General features: G+C 43.4%; 1 protein-coding gene across 1 annotated transcript; it reads right to left on the reverse strand.

The window, feature by feature from the left end:
• Positions 1 to 10,756: 10,756 nt before the first annotated feature.
• On the reverse strand, positions 10,757 to 17,434 carry LOC135050542 (stromelysin-1-like). The gene is made up of 9 exons (XM_063957014.1): positions 17,221 to 17,434; positions 16,989 to 17,137; positions 16,768 to 16,893; positions 15,947 to 16,108; positions 15,679 to 15,814; positions 15,408 to 15,541; positions 13,090 to 13,249; positions 12,806 to 12,909; positions 10,757 to 10,928 (listed from the first exon to the last, which is right to left on the reverse strand). The coding sequence occupies exons 1-9, from the start codon at positions 17,370 to 17,372 to the stop codon at positions 10,774 to 10,776; spliced, it is 1,278 nt and encodes a 425-aa protein (XP_063813084.1). The 5' UTR covers positions 17,373 to 17,434; the 3' UTR covers positions 10,757 to 10,773.
• Between the last annotated feature and the right edge of the window lie 3,444 nt (positions 17,435 to 20,878).

The following is a 20,878-nucleotide window of genomic DNA, read 5'->3' on the forward strand; positions in this document are numbered from 1 at the left end:
GACTGCCGACACAGAGGTAGCTACAGCCGTGGACTACCGTACTGTGTCTGCTGCTAATATAGACTGGATGATAATGAGATGAAATTAATATATATATATATATAATATCACTAGTACTGCAGCCGGACAGGTATATATATTTATTATGTAATGACGGACCTGCTGGACACTGTCAGCTCAGCACCGCAGACTGCTACAGTAAGCTACTATAGTAGTATGTATCAAGAAGAAAGAAAAAAAAAACCACGGGTAGGTGGTATACAATTATGGATGGACGAGCGACTGCCGACACAGAGGTATCTACAGCCGTGGACTACCGTACTGTGTCTGCTGCTAATATAGACTGGATGATAATGAGATGAAATTAATATATATATATATATATATATATATATATATATAATATCACTAGTACTGCAGCCGGACAGGTATATATATTTATTATGTAATGACTGATGACGGACCTGCTGGACACTGTCAGCTCAGCACCGCAGACTGCTACAGTAAGCTACTATAGTAGTATGTATCAAGAAGAAAGAAAAAAAAAACCACGGGTAGGTGGTATACAATTATGGATGGACGAGCGACTGCCGACACAGAGGTAGCTACAGCCGTGGACTACCGTACTGTGTCTGCTGCTAATATAGACTGGATGATAATGAGATGAAATTAATATATATATATATAATATCACTAGTACTGCAGCCGGACAGGTATATATATTTATTATGTAATGACTGATGACGGACCTGCTGGACACTGTCAGCTCAGCACCGCAGACTGCTACAGTAAGCTACTCTAGTAGTATGTATCAAGAAGAAAGAAAAAAAAAAACCACGGGTAGGTGGTATACAATTATGGATGGACGAGCGACTGCCGACACAGAGGTAGCTACAGCCGTGGACTACCGTACTGTGTCTGCTGCTAATATAGACTGGATGATAATGAGATGAAATTAATATATATATATATATAATATCACTAGTACTGCAGCCGGACAGGTATATATATTTATTATGTAATGACTGATGACGGACCTGCTGGACACTGTCAGCTCAGCACCGCAGACTGCTACAGTAAGCTACTATAGTATGTATCAAGAAGAAAGAAAAAAAAAAACACGGGTAGGTGGTATACAATTATATATATATACAATTATATATATATATATATTAAACTGGTGGTGATTAATTAAACTGGTGGTCAGGTCACTGGTCACACTATCAGCAACTTGCAAGTAGTACTCCTAAGCAGACAATCACAATATACTGGTGGTCAGTGTGGTCACAATGGCAGTGTGGCTGGCACTCTGGCAGCAAAAGTGTGCACTGTTCGTTAAAATATGTACTCTTGCTCTCAGACTCTAACTGCTCCCCACTGTCTCCCCCACAAGTCAGATATACATATACAGTCACACTACACTTCAGCAAGTAGTAGTACTCCTAAAAATGCTCCCCAAAATTACTAAATACTGTGTCTCTCTCTACTCTAGTCTCTTCTCTATAAACGGAGAGGACGCCAGCCACGTCCTCTCCCTATCAATCTCAATGCACGTGTGAAAATGGCGGCGACGCGCGGCTCCTTATATAGAATCCGAGTCTCGCGATAGAATACGAGCCTCGCGAGAATCCGACAGCGGGATGATGACGTTCGGGCGCGCTCGGGTTAACCGAGCAAGGCGGGAGGATCCGAGTCGCTCGGACCCGTGAGAAAAAAGCTGAAGTTCGGGCGGGTTCGGATTCCGAGGAACCCGAACCCGCTCATCTCTAGTACTACTTGCTGCTGATAGTGTGACCAGTGACCACCAGTTTAATTAATCCGTTCTCTGCCTGATAAAAAACGATACACAGTGTGACACAGTCACATACCATATCTGTGCTCAGCCCAGTGTGCTGCATCATATGTAATACTGTATATCATTATCTGACTGTGCTGAGTGCTCACTGCTCACACAGCTTAATTGTGGGGGAGACTGGGGAGCAGTTATAGCAGGAGTACATATTTTAAGTACAGTGCACACTTTTGCTGCCAGAGTGCCACTGCCAGTGTGACTGACCAGTGACCACTGACCACCAGTATTGTGATTGTCTGCTGACCACCAGTATATTGTGATTGTCTGCCTGAAAAAGTTAAACACTCGTCGTGTGGTGTTTTTATAAACGCATTCTGCAGACAGTATCCAGCAGGTCCGTCATTACATAATATATACCTGTCCGGCTGCAGTACTAGTGTGATATATATATATATTTTAATTTTATCTCATTATCATCCAGTCTATATTAGCAGCAGACACAGTACGGTAGTCCACGGCTGTAGCTACCTCTGTGTCGGCAGTCGCTCGTCCATCCATAATTGTATACCACCTACCCGTGTTTTTTTTTTTTTTCTATCTTCTTGATACTAGTAGCTTACTTTAGGAGTCTGCAGTGCTGAGTCTGACAGACAGTGTCCAGCAGGTCCGTCATTACATAATATATACCTGTCCGGCTGCAGTACTAGTGTGATATATATATATATTTTAATTTTATCTCATTATCATCCAGTCTATATTAGCAGCAGACACAGTACGGTAGTCCACGGCTGTAGCTACCTCTGTGTCGGCAGTCGCTCGTCCATCCATAATTGTATACCACCTACCCGTGTTTTTTTTTTTTCTATCTTCTTGATACTAGTAGCTTACTTTAGGAGTCTGCAGTGCTGACAGACAGTGTCCAGCAGGTCCGTCATTACATAATATATACCTGTCCGGCTGCAGTACTAGTGTGATATATATATATATATATATTAATTTTATCTCATTATCATCCAGTCTATATTAGCAGCAGACACAGTACGGTAGTCCACGGCTGTAGCTACCTCTGTGTCGGCAGTCGCTCGTCATCCATAAGTATACTAGTATCCATCCATCTCCATTGTTTACCTGAGGTGCCTTTTAGTTGTGCCTATTAAAATATGGAGAACAAAAATGTTGAGGTTCCAAAAATAGGGAAAGATCAAGATCGACTTCCACCTCGTGCTGAAGCTGCTGCCACTAGTCATTGCCGAGACGATGAAATGCCAGCAACGTCGTCTGCCAAGGCCGATGCCCAATGTCATAGTACAGAGCATGTAAAATCCAAAACACCAAATAGATGGGCCAGGTGTTTTTGTCGGCCACTAGGGTCGCTTATCTTACTCACACAGCTACCTCATTGCGCCTCTTTTTTTCTTTGCGTCATGTGCTGTTTGGGGAGTGTTTTTTGGAAGGGCCATCCTGCGTGACACTGCAGTGCCACTCCTAGATGGGCCAGGTGTTTGTGTCGGCCACTAGGGTCGCTTATCTTACTCACACATCTACCTCATTGCGCCTCTTTTTTTCTTTGCGTCATGTGCTGTTTGGGGAGTGTTTTTTGGAAGGGCCATCCTGCGTGACACTGCAGTGCCACTCCTAGATGGGCCAGGTGTTTGTGTCGGCCACTAGGGTCGCTTAGCTTACTCACACAGCTACCTCATTGCGCCTCTTTTTTTCTTTGCGTCATGTGCTGTTTGGGGAGTGTTTTTTGGAAGGGCCATCCTGCGTGACACTGCAGTGCCACTCCTAGATGGGCCAGGTGTTTGTGTCGGCCACTAGGGTCGCTTATCTTACTCACACATCTACCTCATTGCGCCTCTTTTTTTCTTTGCGTCATGTGCTGTTTGGGGAGTGTTTTTTGGAAGGGCCATCCTGCGTGACACTGCAGTGCCACTCCTAGATGGGCCAGGTGTTTGTGTCGGCCACTAGGGTCGCTTAGCTTACTCACACAGCTACCTCATTGCGCCTCTTTTTTTCTTTGCGTCATGTGCTGTTTGGGGAGTGTTTTTTGGAAGGGCCATCCTGCGTGACACTGCAGTGCCACTCCTAGATGGGCCAGGTGTTTGTGTCGGCCACTAGGGTCGCTTAGCTTACTCACACAGCTACCTCATTGCGCCTCTTTTTTTCTTTGCGTCATGTGCTGTTTGGGGAGTGTTTTTTGGAAGGGCCATCCTGCGTGACACTGCAGTGCCACTCCTAGATGGGCCAGGTGTTTGTGTCGGCCACTAGGGTCGCTTATCTTACTCACACATCTACCTCATTGCGCCTCTTTTTTTCTTTGCGTCATGTGCTGTTTGGGGAGTGTTTTTTGGAAGGGCCATCCTGCGTGACACTGCAGTGCCACTCCTAGATGGGCCAGGTGTTTGTGTCGGCCACTAGGGTCGCTTAGCTTACTCACACAGCTACCTCATTGCGCCTCTTTTTTTCTTTGCGTCATGTGCTGTTTGGGGAGTGTTTTTTGGAAGGGCCATCCTGCGTGACACTGCAGTGCCACTCCTAGATGGGCCAGGTGTTTGTGTCGGCCACTAGGGTCGCTTATCTTACTCACACATCTACCTCATTGCGCCTCTTTTTTTCTTTGCGTCATGTGCTGTTTGGGGAGTGTTTTTTGGAAGGGCCATCCTGCGTGACACTGCAGTGCCACTCCTAGATGGGCCAGGTGTTTGTGTCGGCCACTAGGGTCGCTTAGCTTACTCACACAGCTACCTCATTGCGCCTCTTTTTTTCTTTGCGTCATGTGCTGTTTGGGTCGTGTTTTTTGGAAGGGCCATCCTGCGTGACACTGCAGTGCCACTCCTAGATGGGCCAGGTGTTTGTGTCGGCCACTAGGGTCGCTTAGCTTAGTCATCCAGCGACCTCGGTGCAAATTTTAGGACTAAAAATAATATTGTGAGGTGTGAGGTGTTCAGAATAGACTGAAAATGAGTGGAAATTATGGTTTTTGAGGTTAATAATACTTTGGGATCAAAATGACCCCCAAATTCTATGATTTAAGCTGTTTTTTAGTGTTTTTTGAAAAAAACACCCGAATCCAAAACACACCCGAATCCGACAAAAAAAATTCGGTGAGGTTTTGCCAAAACGCGGTCGAACCCAAAACACGGCCGCGGAACCGAACCCAAAACCAAAACACAAAACCCGAAAAATTTCAAGTGCACATCTCTATTACAGATCCCAGCCTATGTGGGAATATATCAATATCCTCTTGCCAGGAAAGTGGATCCAGTATGAGCCCGTCCCAGGAAAGAGTGAAAGGTGAAGTAATCACTTACGCCATGACTCTGTACTTTTGAGTTCCAACCCGGCTTACCTACTACATTCATAGCAAACACGGTGATGCATATAGGTTACTGGCTAATGCAAGCAGGCTTAATAGTGCCAGCTGGTTCCCACACAGTGGATTCGCCCTGTTATAGACTATTTGACTGTATCAAGCGGTGGTAGGAGCAAAGGACAGTGTGGCCTGGGATCGGTATGGGATCCCGGCGGTCGAGATACCGCCAGAATCCCGGCATCGAGCACAGTGTGTCCCCTCACAGGCTCGCTACACTTGCAATGCTTTAGGCCTGGTTGACACACTGTTATATTCCCCCTCGGGTGGTGGTGTGGACAAACACCCGAGTGGGAATACCGGGCTTAGGTCGGCATTTTCCCGGCTGTCAGGATTCCGGTGTCGGTATCCAGACCACCAGGAACCCGACAGCCAGTCATTTAACCGCATCCCAGCCAGTAATTTAACTGCATCCCTGTGGCCTAACCTCTCACAGGCTATGAGGATAATGAGGGAGATTGGACCCCTGGAGTGATAGCTTTTCCTCCAGTATACAGTAATTGTAAGGTCATCACAACACCATTGTCTATTACACTGAAACACAATATTATTATTTATTATTACATTATATTTATGGGGTGCCACAAGTGTTTTGCAGCGCCGTACAAAGGACAGTACAGGGAGACAAAACTTAGCATTACAGTAAATAAACACAAAAATACAGGTAACAGTGCTGTAATGTAAGTTAAGGTTGGGATGAGCACCGGATACAGAGCTTTACTTATTTGTGAGGGTAAAGGATCAAGAGGAGAGGTAATAGAGAAGCAGGATGAGAAGAGTTAAGACACTTCTTCATTTGTGGGATCAAGTGAAGAGAGAGTGCCAGAGGGTTCAGGTAAAGAACTGAGCAGGTCACTGGCTGACGAAGAGCATACCATTTCATCTCAAATCTTATCAATCTTCTCCTTGAAGTAGGAAGCAAGATCTTGTGCCTTGATAGTGGCTGGTGGGGTAGGTGAAGGAGGATTCAGAAGTGACTTAAATGTATTAAAGAGTCGTTTGGGGTTAGAGGCTTGAGCAGAGATAAGAGTTTGGAAATATGTTTGTTTGGTAGTGTCCAGGGCATTTCTATAAGAGTGGTAGACAGTCTTATATGTGAGAAAGTCACTTGAAATACGAGAGTTACGCCACTGACGTTCAAGTTTACGTGTGAGTTTTTGTAGATGTCCTGTTAATTTAGAGTGCCATGGTTGACATCTAGTCCTACGTGAAGTGTGATGGGTAGTTGGAGCCACTTCATCAAGGGCTAGTTCTGGTCTGGTTCAGGTGTGATACAGCCATCTCAGGAGAGGTGAATGCAGAAATAGGTGAAAGCAGTTGTTGGAGTGGAGCCGAGGAGGGAGCTGCAGCAATGTAAAAACACCATCTTCATGCTTGTATATCTGAGTCTCTCATCTCTCTCTGGCTACACTTTTCACACCCCAAGCAAGTTTGTCTGCAAATGTCTGTGATCCTTCTTCAATGCAAAATCCTCTCTGTTAATTAGCTGAACTTCTGATTGCATACCTCCCCCTTTGCCAGCTGATATAGTTGGAGCATTTAAGAGCAAAATTATCAAGGCCTGCAGTCAGGACTTGGCCTGCTTGCAATTGTGAAGAATGCATGTTACGTTCCTGGTGCTCAGAACAGGAGAGATGTTGCGTAGTGAGTCCAGAGCACCAGGACGTGACGCTGAAATAAGGTGTGGTATGGAAATAGCCCCTAGCACCCTACCTCCATTGTCTCACCCGTGTGGTCAGTTCACGCCTGCATGACTATGGTTTCTTGGGCCCACGGCAGCCGCGTTTGAAGGGCGGATTAGGTCTGCCCAACTCCGATGCCCCCAGGTCTTAGAGTGAGACAAGGCGTGAACCGAGACAGGATAAAAACAAGGGGACCTCTAACTAAAGCAAACAGAAGGCTAGGGGCTACTAACTACCCTAAAACTAAATATATGTGCGGCACGCCGCCAAAGGAAAAGAACAACAAAAGATACCACTGTCCACACCCCACACGGCACCGTCGTGTACCGGGGAGGACAGTGAAAAGCGGAAACCTCCGCAAAAACACCAGTACAACCCAAACGCTAGGATTAAGCGGCCTAGGCCGCAACACGCGGCAGAAGCCGCTACTCACGGAACCGGGAGAGAACCCCAATCAACAAGAACCCCCAGATGACAGCAACAGGTTCACTTGGACTGGAAGGATTCCCAGGACCGGCTTCAGAACTCCAGGACTCAGGAGCATGGGGAGCAGGATCGACCAGATACAGCAGACCAGGAACAAACTTTGCAAGGCAGGAACAGCATACAGGAAGCTATCACCGGCGAGGCTGCAGTGTGCTGGCTCCCATAAAAAGGCCCTGCTGGCCAATGACAGGAGGGCCCGCAAGACCAGCCCCCAGACACCAATTAATAGTTGTCGTGCAGCTGCCCTGCTGCGCGAACAACTAATCAATCTTATCTGGCAACGGGGAACGCGGTCCGCCAATGGCGTCCCCGTTGCCATGGACCCGGCGGCTGAGGACGCCCGGCGTCCTAGCGTTGCCAGGGACCCGGCGGCTACAGTACGCACGGCGTCCTGGCGTTGCTAGGCGCCGGGTGGGCAGCGAGGGTGGTGCGGCGGCCGTGAGCGTCGCCCGGAAGCAGACCGAGCGGCGCCGCGGACCGCGGCACCTAACATGCATTTGTTAAGAATGTGTTTTAAGAATGAAGTTAGAACCGGAGTTTGAACTGGATTTGGACTACGCTAAAATCTCGAATAAAACAATTTCCCCAAACACTGCAACTCAGGACCATCATGTGGCCTCTCCTCACCTCTGCCTTGAGAACACCAGGACCAATGCCTACTACTTCTCTGTCCAAGAACATCATGACTGCCCCCAAGACTACCCCTCAAGCTGAGCAGGGAACTGAGGGGCGTGCGCATCAGGACCAGATTTTGCTGGGTCAGTTCCATTTGACATTAGTGTGCACCCCACATTTTCACACCCACCCGCACTGCTCCTCACACTCTCACACCCACCCGCACTGCTCTCATGAGACCAGGACATTTACCGTATATACTCGAGTATAAGCCGACTTTTTCAGCACATTTTTCTGTGCTGAAAAAGCCCCCCTCGGCTTATACTCGAGTCAATGGCTGCAGCAGACGCCGTGGGCTGTGTGGGCGTCCGCTGCAGCCGGCTCCAGGACAGACACTAGAGGTCATTATTGACCTCTAGTGTCTGTGCGCGTTGCTATGGGAGAGACGTCATGACGTCTCTCCCATAGAGATGATCGGGTGCCGGGGAGCGGGCGGCCGGACGGAGCGGCGGCCGGACGGAGCGTGCGGCCGGACGGAGCGAGCGGCCGGACGGAGCGGAGCAGCGCAGCAGCAGAAGAAGCGGTCGGGAAGCAGGAGCGGGGCAGTGGTAAGTATTGTTTTTGTGTGTGTTTGTGTGTTTGTAAGCGGCGACGGGGGCACTGCAACAGGGGGCAAAGAAAGAAGGGGGCACTGCAACAGGGGGCAAAGAAAGAAGGGGGCACTGCAACAGGGGGCAAAGAAAGAAGGGGGCACTGCAACAGGGGGCAAAGAAAGAAGGAGGCACAACTACTGGGGGCAATGAAAGGGGGCACAACTACTGGGGGCAATGAAAGGGGGCACAACTACTGGGGGCAAAGAAAGAGAGTGCATAACTACTGGGGGCAATGAAAGAGGGGCACAACTACTTGGGGCAAAGAAGGGGCATAACTACTGGGGGCAAAGCAACGGCAGCATGTTTTTATCTGGCACTGTGGGGGGATATCTGTTACTGGGGGTATATGTGGCACTGGGGGCACAACCCTAGCAACAAGCATTACCCCCTGGCAACAAGCATAACACCTACCGCATGAAACCCCTGGCAACGAGCATGACACCCTGAGCATGAAAACCCCTGGCACCGTACATTTCCCACCCTAGGCTTATACTCGAGTCAGTCATTTTTCCCAGTTTTTTGTGGTAAAATTAGGTATCTCGGCTTATATTCGGGTCGACTTATACTCGAGTATATACGGTATCATTTTCACAAAATAACGTTAGTACTGTTTTCCTGCAAATGTGTCTTTCTCTTCTTTCTTCTTACAGGGTACTTTCCCCCTACTGTGTGCTATTCCTGTAATGTGTACCTCCATTGGTTGCACACCCTGCCAGCAGTAACCTACACAGTGCGCCCCACATGGCTGCCTCGGATGGTGTGTTTCATTTGGATCTTTCCATGCAGGGTATAGCATACTCCTACACACGTGTCAGTTTTCCCATAAATGCATTTGGCCCTTGTATGGCTCATCTCCCACTGTGTAACCTTCGTAGTGCGCCCAACATGGCTGCCTTATCTGGTACACTTGTGGATGGGATGAAAAATACATGGACCTGATGGTTTTATTGGAACCCTACTCTGAACTTAAGGACTCTGCAATCTCCCCATTTTGTGTTCTCTTCTAGGGGTGGACTATTCCACCCTGGGTAATCCTACGCAGTGTGCCTAAGATAGCTGCTGCACCTGGTACCTTGTGAAGGTGGAATACACAACCCCTGGAGGTTATTACCCAAAAAGCTTACACCAACCCTGCATTATGCTTTCTGTGTGCTTTTTTTTTTTTTGTCTGTGTGGTTTATCTTTTGATGTAATACTTAAATCTTCTGTATTATGTGCATTGTTTGAGTTCTAGTTGGCTCCGCGGATGGCTGCCTCGGTGCTGCTCTGCCAAGCAGCCTTCGTTTTTAGTTTTACGTGTATAAAATGTCTAATATGTTGAGTCTATTGTACAGTTGCAATGTGCAGTATCAACTCATACGTGTAATGTGTGTAATGTATGCTATGTTCTTCCCCCTTCTTATGCTATGTACTCCCCCTTCATGTTGCTGCTTGGCGATGCATTGTACCACAAAGAATTCCTAGTGTACGTGAGTACACCTGGCCAATAAAGCTGATTCTGATTCTGATTCTGAAAGTTCTTGAAGATTAATTGTGTTAATATTTCTGTGGGTTTGAGGAGGATTGGAGGACCTCAGCAACACAGAGTTTGAATGAATGGAGGAGAGCATGCAGGTGATAAGGTTGTGATCTGAGAGGGGGAAAGGAGTGTTAGTGAGATCATATGCTAGGCGATCTAACTAGATCTTGCCTGCATTTTGCCTGCAAAGCTGTAGGTTGGGAGACATGTGACAGCAGGAACTGGAAGAAGAGCTGGTTCACACTCTTCTCCAATAGAGCAAACTCGCTCCAGCCATCCCCTGCTCTGCCTTTGCTGCCACCGATCACCAAGGATTACAGGACTGACCTGCGTCCTGCTGATACTGGCCATTAACTGCTTCTTATGCACAGGCACAGGCCCACCTATGAATAAAAAGCAAGTCACAATCGAGATCATCCACTAAGACAAGGACTGATGTGATTGACTAGTTAGTCTCTGAGAATTCGCTGTGTGCATGTGCGCACTATATTAATAACTGTTAACGAAAAATAATAAAAAATAAATATAAAAATACAAATAGTAAAATATTACCAAGTTTTATTTATTAACTCACAATATACAGTATATAAAACAATATATACATAAAAACTTAATTTAAATAACAGAAACATCAAGACACAACGCGCACAAGTAATTTACTTTCTGAAAATCTTGCTCAGATTATTACCCTGCTTAATTTTATTTTCACTTCCACATTTCAGCCAGCTGTTGCTCTTTAATAAACGTGTGACTGTCTTTTTGGCAGTGCTGAACTCGTACTGACGGTGTCCTTCAAAGAAATACAGGAACCCTAAGGATAATAAGAAAACAATTATGTAAATAGATAATTTTTCCACCATGTCCTCAATGTGTCCTGCACTTCAGGGATCTCTACTGATACTTAAACCAAAGCGCCAACTCTCATTGTGATGGTTAGCGCCAGTTGTGCAAGTATGCGGGTACGCTCGGGTGCGGAGTACCCTTAAGAATATGACAGAGGGTACTCAGTACCACCTGCCACACACTTTGCTCCCGTGACCGCCATTACCACAATTATAATGTGCCACAAATTACAAGACCATGGTGCTTGGCAGCATGACAGCATCTCCCAATTTTTTTTCAGGGTTACTGGAAGCGCAATGGTGATGTCATGACGCCACATCACACTTCCTCCTCTTGCGGCTGTGGCTGGCATGAAGAGAGGAGCCTGATTGCACTTTCCCGCAGAGTTTCTTGCTGGGAGCATTCATTTCTTATATAATGTGGACACTGCTTTATATGTTTATTATTATGGGGGTATTACTACATATTTCTATTGTAATATGGACACTACTATATATATCTATTAAACCAGGGACACTACTACACTATATACTCCTGTTATAATGGAGGCATTATTATATATTGTTATTACATTGGGGGCATTACTATATATATTAATTATACTGAGGGCGTTACTATATATATATTTCTATTATACTGGAAGTAGTACTATATACTTCTAGCCTTGCCTCCAGAGTGCAAAGAAAAGAGGCTCTGTAGTGTCGCCATGCCATTAGTGTCATGTAGCCACTCCCACTTGTCGCATGTGGCCACGCCCGTCACAACACATGTCCACGCCCATTTTTCAGCACTCAGTACCACTAAAAAAATATTTCTACTTGCACCACTGCTTAGCGCTGCACAAAATGGTTAAGTAGAGCTGTCCTGCTGCAAGCCATCTGACTTATACAGGTGTTCCCTATATACTGAGGACAGAATTTACAACCAGAATCTTTTGAATATTTTTAATCAACTCCTCAAAACAAACTTGTTTATATGTCCTATTGGTGTGGAATCTAGAAGGTTAACAATCGGCACCAGCAGAATTATTAAATGGAGCTTAGGCCGCTCAGTAATCCTTATCCAGGTTTGCAGGTTTATTGGTAACAACAGGCTAACAAGTAATGCAGGGGTTAAGCATGGGATATACACACAGTGGTATCATGCAGTAACACAGTAGTGGCGCAGTGTCAGCTTGGAGCAACCGAGGGGTTACTGGGTATTGTGGTGCGCCTGGTGCAGAATGCACCATCAGGCTGTTTATTCCCTGTGGGAGCCAGTGGTATGCTAGTGCAGCTAATTTGTGGTGGTACAGAGTATATTGGCAGCCTTTGTGGCTGTAGCACGGCCCTGTGCTTGTGGGGCACATCCGTACACCTAGGACGCTGGAAGAGGAAGACGCACAGCATTACTGTGCATATACAACATCGCAATCAGCAGGATGGACGTGATGTAAGACCCGTAGCGGGTCCTAGTGATGCCGGCTCAGGCAAATAGGATGGCGACAGCACAGAGTGCTGCTGATCTTCCAACAAAAACAACAGTACTTGTTACATGAATCTTTTCACATCAGCCAAGGTAGCAGCACTTTAGATGGAACTGACACATCAGCACTGGCAATTAAATGTTTCATGCCTATTCTGGCTGCGAAAAGGTCAGGACCATTGATCGGTCTTGAAAAGGGTGGATCTGCTGGTCTTCTACTTGTTGGGATTGATGTTTGGAATGTTAAGGCTTAGTGGAGATCTGTAATCTTCAGGTGCCTACTTTCCTGAGTCTACTTTATCTTAACAAATTTTATTACAACGCTGAAGCTCTTTCACTAATGATTTAAAAAAAAAAATTCAAAAGCTACATTTTATTTACCCTTTTTTTTGAAGACAGAACCAATTTTGGTTCCTACACCAGGGAAGCTGTCTGTAATTTTCTTAGGTGATCCTTTGTCCATGCTCTGATTTTGCTCATCGTAACTGCCGAAAGATTACATTACATTACATTCAAGATTTGAACAGTTATAAGAGTTTCTACATTTATGGTATCGGGCATTAGTGTACTGTTAGGTCAGTTTATTATATTTATTTCTTCATGACCGGCGGAAATGCATCTACAATTTAGCTGAAATTCTGAACAGGTTTAAATACAGTTCTTACCTCCAATATTTGTCATCTACAAAAAAATATGTTTTTCCTGATGTTTCATCATGGACGGCAGCATCAATTTTCCTAACAGTACGTGCAAAACCCAATTCGTAAATGCTCTTTGGAGAATCCTTTGTAACTTCATAACCACTTATCGTCCAGAATTTAGCACCTAAGTAAACATATATCGATTGCATTTTTTTAAATATATATTATATGCCAAATATGAATTGTTATTTTTAGAAGCTAATGATACTCACCAATTTATTATATTTTAAAATATTTTTCTATTTATATTTTCCACAGTGTTGAAAAACACATTTACAGTATATTGTATTTTAATAAATTACATATTTAATTATTTTATTATACTAAAACAAATGGGCATGGATGTAGTAAAATTATAGTTGCCCTTATACTGGTCTAATTAACTCTACCAAACAGACCTGACTTGACTGGAGATAACAGCAGCAGGGGCTGGCTGGCAACTTTTAGCCCCGGGGGGCAAGTCCAGAGCACTGGCCCATAAATAGGGATCCGGTCTGAAGATCGACAGTGTCTAGGTCGACAATGTTTAGGTCGACCACTATAGGTCGACAGTCACTAGGTCGACATGGATGGAAGGTCGACAGGGTTTCTAGGTCGACATGTGCTAGGTCGACAGGTCTAAAGGTCGACATGAGTTTTTCAAATTTTTTGGGGGATTTTTTCATACTTAACGATCCACGTGGACTACGATTGGAACGGTAAAGTGTGCCGAGTGAAGCGAAGGCACCATGCCCGAAGCATGGCGAGCGAAGCGAGCCATGCGAGGAGACGCGGTGCACTAATTTGGGATCCCGGTCACTCTACGAAGAAAACGACAAAAAAAAAAAATTCCTCATGTCGACCTTTAGACCTGTCGACCTAGCACATGTCGACCTAGAAACCCTGTCGACCTTCCATCCATGTCGATCTAGTGACTGTCGACCTATAGTGGTCGACCTAAACATTGTCGACCTAGATACTGTCGATAAAACGAACCACACCCCCATAAATAATGGCGCCATCTTAAATGGAGGTTTTTTTTGTTTAAAAAATATTTCTTAATAAAAAAAATGAGGCCTGGTGTAAATTATCCCAAAGATACTTTATTATAAATTTGTCAGTGCGGCCGCGGCTTCAGCAGAGCTGTGTAGTCATTGGAAGGTGGCGGCCGGCCCGTGACCCTTGGCAGTAGCGTGGCCTGGGGGGCACATGGCACCCTGCCCCCTGGTCCAGCCCGCCTCTGAACAGCAGATATGTGAATTGTGAGAGATGAATTGAGTATCTGTATATCCAGAAAAATGGAAATTGTTGATTCATGCATAGAGCTTTTATAGGCTTATGAGGCTCAGGGCCTGATACAGAGGTGCACGCCAGCCACACGCAATACAGATGTTCACGCAGTTGAGTGATTATTTACCAATATACGCATTTGTGAAACATGTGTTACCCTAAATGTATGCACAAAGGCATTATTGTGTACAGGAGTGCTGGTATCAGAACTCGAGAGGCAAAATGATGGACGTTCCTGGGTGGTGTCTAGAAGGTGGCCTGAAGAGAACACAAAAAATACATCTTGTAGGCTTGTTATGGGAGCGTCGTGGGCATGTCATTGCACGTTGGATACATTCTCTCCCGCTTCCACTGAGGCCATGTTCAGACAGAGAAACAATTCGGGCAGCACGGATGGTGTAATGGTTAGCATTACTGCCTCAGAGCACTGAGGTCATGGGTTCAATTTCCACCAAGGACCTAACTGTGTGGAGTTTCTATATTCTCCCCATCTTTGTGTGGGTTTCTTCTGGGTGCTCCGGTTTCCTCTCACACTCCAAAAATATATTGGTACTGTAGGTTAATTGGCTCCTGACAAAAATTAACCCTAGTGTGTAGGTGCCTACATATGGGGCAAACTAGATGGGCCAAGTGGTTCTTATCTGCCATCAAATTCTATGTTCCTATGTAAGTTTCTATGTATTGGACCCAATAGAGCGCTGATGGTGGACTGTCTGGGACCACCGGTGGTTTTTACTGCATGCATCGGTGCAGACAATGGACTGCAAGGCTAGCACAATCAGGCGCACAGTGGGAATGATTAAACTAGCAAACCCAGCAATGGATGCTAGAGCAGACATAGCAGCAACCATCTCTGAATCAGACCCATAGTTAGAAATGGTTGGAGGTAGTAAATATATAGGATAGGCAACAATAGCTGCAATGCCTTTTTGTGTTAATCACCTATAACTCTTGCTTAGTATTCCTGCTTAAAGAACAAATAGTTGGAAGACATAAAAAATAAATAAAAATACCTCTGAAGATAAGAACTTGGTCCTTTTTTTCATACTCGTAAGCAGCCTGAACGTGGTCTGGAAGTGTAGGCCAGAAGGAGCTGATTAAAGAGTGTTCCACATTTAAATCCTGGGATATTTGGCGCCACAAAGTCCTGTTAAGCAATAACATGCATTAGTATAGTATAGTAAAAATGATTCCATTTCAACCATTCACGAAACATTCACTTTCACAAGACTTGCAACATTTGGAGGAAAAAAAAATGTAGAGATGGAGAAAACAGAATCTTACTTCTCTTTGAAGAAAAAGATTTCCCCACGCAGAGTTGTTGCAGCATCGAATGTAAGGTTGTGTTGGCAGGTGGATGGGTTACTTGGTTGGCTTGGGTTTTCAGGTACAGTTGGCTTGTTGGGAGTTTCTCTTGCACCTGTTATAACGCAATCATTTGTATAGTTGTAACCACTAATAACTTTTGAGCCATACCATTTCTGATTACCTAATCTGTTTGTATTTGAACCATCCTTAAATGTTCTCATACAGTAACGTTATCGTTTCTTACCATAGAGTGACTGAATTCCATTGACATCATCTTCAGGAAGACGGAATTCACTGGGCTCAACAAAATGGTATGTAGGGTACATCAGGGCGCTAGGGTCATTAGAGTGTAAGAGACCAAGGGAATGGCCAAGTTCATGAGCAGCCACAATGAACAAGTTAATCCCTTTAAATAGAAAATACATCCATAATAATATGACATTGTACATTCCAAGACTGAAAAATTGCATTCAGATGTAATTTAATTAATCTTCAGTGTTAACAATATCTATTTATTGTAGCGCCCTTTTTGTTTTTATCTGATTTATAGATGTTTTATGTGATTTAGTATGCCCATAAGATACTTCAATTTGTTAGATATTCACACAGGAATAAGCAAACCTTTGCAAGACACAATGCATCTGTGTTTATAATAAGGAATATTTATGGAAAGTGTACTTTTAAATTTAAAATGATGATATTAGAGATGTGCGGTTCAGTTCTTTAGAAATCTGAACCCACCTGAATTCAAACTGAGTCCCCGTTTGGAACTGTTTAGGAGATCGGATCCGAACCAAGTCCCGATTCGGATCTTCCCCTGGTTACGAATTTAGAGTTTAAATCTAAATTCCGGGCTTTGGATTGCAAAAATGACATGATTTTAGCTGTTTTTTATTCATTTTCAAGAAATCCAAAACACCAAATTAAGATTTGAAATCCGAATCAAAACACTTGAGGGTGGTTTTGCAAAACCAAAACTCAGCGACGAAATTAGAACCAAAACACAAGACTCCTCGCACATCTCTAATTTATAGTAAAAAAAAGAAGAAAAAGAGAGTAACCCACCATTAGATCCACTTGTCCATGGCTCATCCTCATCAAAGTGGGCATCTCCACCAATTCCAGTGCCAGGGGCAAAAGCATGTGCCAATGTTCCATGCGGGCCATCAAATGGGAAGAAGTCATTATGATCTGTGGAAAAAAAATATTGTGTCTTTCTACAAGTCTTATGGACTGTAGGTTGTACTTTCATCTAGACAATAAGGAGCTTATAATAGGGAGTATACCTTTTGCTGCAAATGAAATCTCAATATCAGAAGCTCCATCAAAGACTTGGGTGAATGTCAGGGGGACCACGTCACTCCAAACCTTGAAAGCCCTCTGAATAGCTACATCCACTTCTGATCTGGGTATGTCTGGTGTATAATTCAAAATCCTAATAACACAATTATTTCATTATTTCAGACTCTATTAACTTATTGCATTGTCACCAGAAAACAAGCATATTTTTAATGTTACCTGTATGTCAGAGCTTTCTTCTTCCATCCTGAGTTTCCTGGGAAAGTGCTGAATTCACCCACATCCACAAACCCACACCTTGGTTGGTGCATCATTTCCATAGTATACGAGTCCAGTTTTCCTGTCACTTCTAAACCAAAAAACTTCTGCATTTCACTAACTTTTAGTGAAATTTGACTGACGCTTTTCTTTCTTGACTGGCGTCCTCCATTTGTCTGAAGATTGTAGTATTTCTTTAAATATTCCTATTGTAGATTTAAGGAAGATGAAATGGGTAACTTTGAACAAAGGAACATAGCAGTTGATTATGACAACATGAAATGCCAATTAAAATATTCCTACAAAAGTGTTAAAGAAATATGAAATTGATATACTTTCCTCCACTGTTACCCTCAAAGCAATATATAACTCTATTCACAATAATAATTTTCAGGTGTTAAAGTATAATTAAATAAATGCTGAAGACTAAAATGCGTGGACAAAACAAAAAAATTGCTGTGAATTTTTTTTTTCACAAAAAATCTTTTAACATTGTTTAAGAAAATCCAATCAATTACTGTAAGGGAAAATACAGTATAGCATAAATGTATGATACCCATTTTCCACTGCCGCTAAAATATGGGTTATTGCTGTGATATCCCAGGTCACAGCTCAGTGGAAACGGCTCTCTAAATAAAAACCCTGGTCCAGTGACCCCGGAATTCCAGTTTAATTACACCCAATAGCCAGAACTTTTGGGGATTTTGTTTCACCTGCCCAGAGGCAGGAAAAACACAATCCACGATAAGTGCCATTTTTTTGTGTCCACAATCAGAAAAACACAGGGGGTTTCCAGATCCCTGCGTTTTCACACGATAGGTGGTAAATTTAACTGCAAAAAACAGGTTTTAATTACATTTTTTCCCCCAAAAAAAATTGGACAAAAAAACCCACGAAAAAGACCTTTTTGTTTGTTGTAAAATTTACCGCGATCAATTGAATTCCACCCCAGTCTCTAGAAGAACGAACAAATTATGATAAAGATAATTTTTATGACATTTGTTTGATTTTATGACATTTCAATTTCCATACAGCATATAATATTTGATAGAATGCACTTTCATTTTTTTTCTTTCTATTATAGTATCCTTTCAGTATGAGCCGTATAAAACTACTAAAAGACAACATATCACAGTGTATTCAGAAATACATATGTCTTTTATATACTCACTTCAGCAAATTGGGCATCCTTCTCCTCACTGTCATGGGCATTTTCTGCTGGGAAAGCTAAACAATAAAGTACACAAAGTGGCAGCACTAGAAACAAAGTTTTCATGGCTGGTTCTCCTCGTTCTCTTCCGTACTATAATACTTCTTACTTATGATTTTCTCCTTAACTCTGATTTTCTGTGAGATGAAATTACCTATTTATACAGAACCTGGATGCCTCAAGTGGTCTAAAGAAAGTGACTCAACCGTTACAACTTCTTCCAATTACAGCAAAAATGCTAGATGTATTCATTGCCAACATGTTATAACACAGGGCCTAACAAACTAAAGCAACATTTTTTGCATGATTAATGACTTTTGGAGTGAAACATAAAACAAGTCACATTTTTTTGCTTCTAAATATTGTCACACATTTAAAAAAAATAATAATATGGTATAGAAAGAATAAAAAAATTATGTAACGATGTCAGAAGCTGATCGTTAAAAATAAAAAATATTAGGTTCATAGTTGTAACTAAGGCATAAAAATGTATAATGGTCCAATGAAAAATCTTATAAATACATATTATAATAATAATAATAATAATAATAATTATTATTATTATTATTATCATCATCATCATCATCATCATCATCATCATCATCATCATCTTCATCATCATCATCATCATCATAATAATAATAATAATAATAATAATAATGTAATAGTAATACATAATATTCCATTATATCTATAAAACTTCATAAGAGTATTTTTATAGTGGCTATGGTAAAAATTCCAGGTCATTCTTTCTTACTGTATGTTTGAATTTTTAATGCAGGTCCACAATTATGCACTGGGAAAATACATATAAGTAGCATTACTGTCTCACAGCACTGAAGTCATGGGTTTGATTCCCACATGGCTCTAACTGTGTGGAGTTTGTATATTCTCCCTGTGCTTGCGTGGGTTTCTTCTGGGTGATCCGGTTTAGTCCCACAATCCAAAAATATACTGGCAGGTTAATTGGCTCCCAAAAAAATTAACCCTAGTGTGAATGTGTGCGCGTTTACATGTGGCAAGGAATATAGATTGTAAGCTCCACTGGGGCAGGAACTGATGTGAATGGCCAAATATTCTCTGTAGGCGCTGTGGAATATGTGTGCGCTTTATAAATAACTGCCAATAAATAAATAAATAATACACATAAAAGCATTGTAATAAAAACTAGTTGATGTGCCTGGTTTCAACCGGGCAAAGGTTTGATGGGCGGAACATTTTACTCCTTTTCACCCCCACTTAGGAGTTGAATTTTTAAAAATCCCTGCTTAGTGGGTGGTTGCAAAAAACAGTCACAGTTTCCAGACCACCCAGCAGGTCACACGTTCCAGGTCATCCAACAGGTGCACAGGGAGAGTTCACCAACTGTCACATTTTCCAGAGCACAATGGTGATGCAACATCAATATTTGTCTGCACTCCTAACGCAGAAGCAAGCACAGACTGCAGTGTGGGGAGGAAGGAGTTAGGGCTAGAAACTAGGAGCAGTTTAGGGACAGGCACTAGGATGGGAGAGGTTAGGGTTAGGTACTAGGGGGAGGTTAGGGTTAGGCTGCAGGAGGATGTTAGAATAAGGAACTAGGGGATGGTTAAGGTTAGACTGTGGTTAAGCTTATGTACCTGGGTGGGTTAGGCTTAGCCGGCAGGAGGGGGTTAGCATAAGATACTAGGGAATGGTTAGGGTTAGTCCGTGGGGAGGATTAGGGTTAGGCACTGGTGGAGGTTAGGGTTAGGCACTAGTATGGGATAGATAAGGGTTAGGCACTAAGGCGGAGTCTGGATTAGGAACTAGGGGGTGGTAAGGGTTAGACTGTGGAGAGGGTTAGGCACTAGGGGGAGGTTAGGGTTAGGCTGCAGGGGGGGGGGGTTATGGTTGGACACAAGATTGGGATTTAGGATTAGGGCTAGCGATAGTGGAAGAATACTTAGAGTAACCAGCAATCCGTCAGATGTCTGCACTGGAACTGCTCCACATGTGACCAGGGAGACCCGGAAGCCGTTGCTAAAGCTGGGAGTAAATAAGTCACTGCTAGACCACCAGAGAAGGTCTGCAGACATTCTATCATGTCGAAATTTGAGTAGTGTCCACATGATGAATGCCGACATGCTAAGAACGCTGAAGTTCTCATGTTGACATGCTGAATGTCGACCTTATATACCACACCCCCCATTATTCAACGTTCAACTCATACATAAGTAGGATTTTATATAAAACACACCCTCAATAAACAATAGCAACTCTGTGCCCAAAAAGCATAATGCCAAAACAATGAGCACAGCAAATGCAGTAAGAATACATTTATATTACACCACTGAAACATTTTGTTATATTCAGATCCATTTATTTACTTTTAACAAGATTTAAATAGCTCTCTTTACAACTTAAGCTGATACTGCATACAGAGGATAT

This window comes from Pseudophryne corroboree, chromosome 2, assembly GCF_028390025.1.
Source record: "Pseudophryne corroboree isolate aPseCor3 chromosome 2, aPseCor3.hap2, whole genome shotgun sequence".
Lineage (NCBI taxonomy): Eukaryota > Metazoa > Chordata > Amphibia > Anura > Myobatrachidae > Pseudophryne > Pseudophryne corroboree.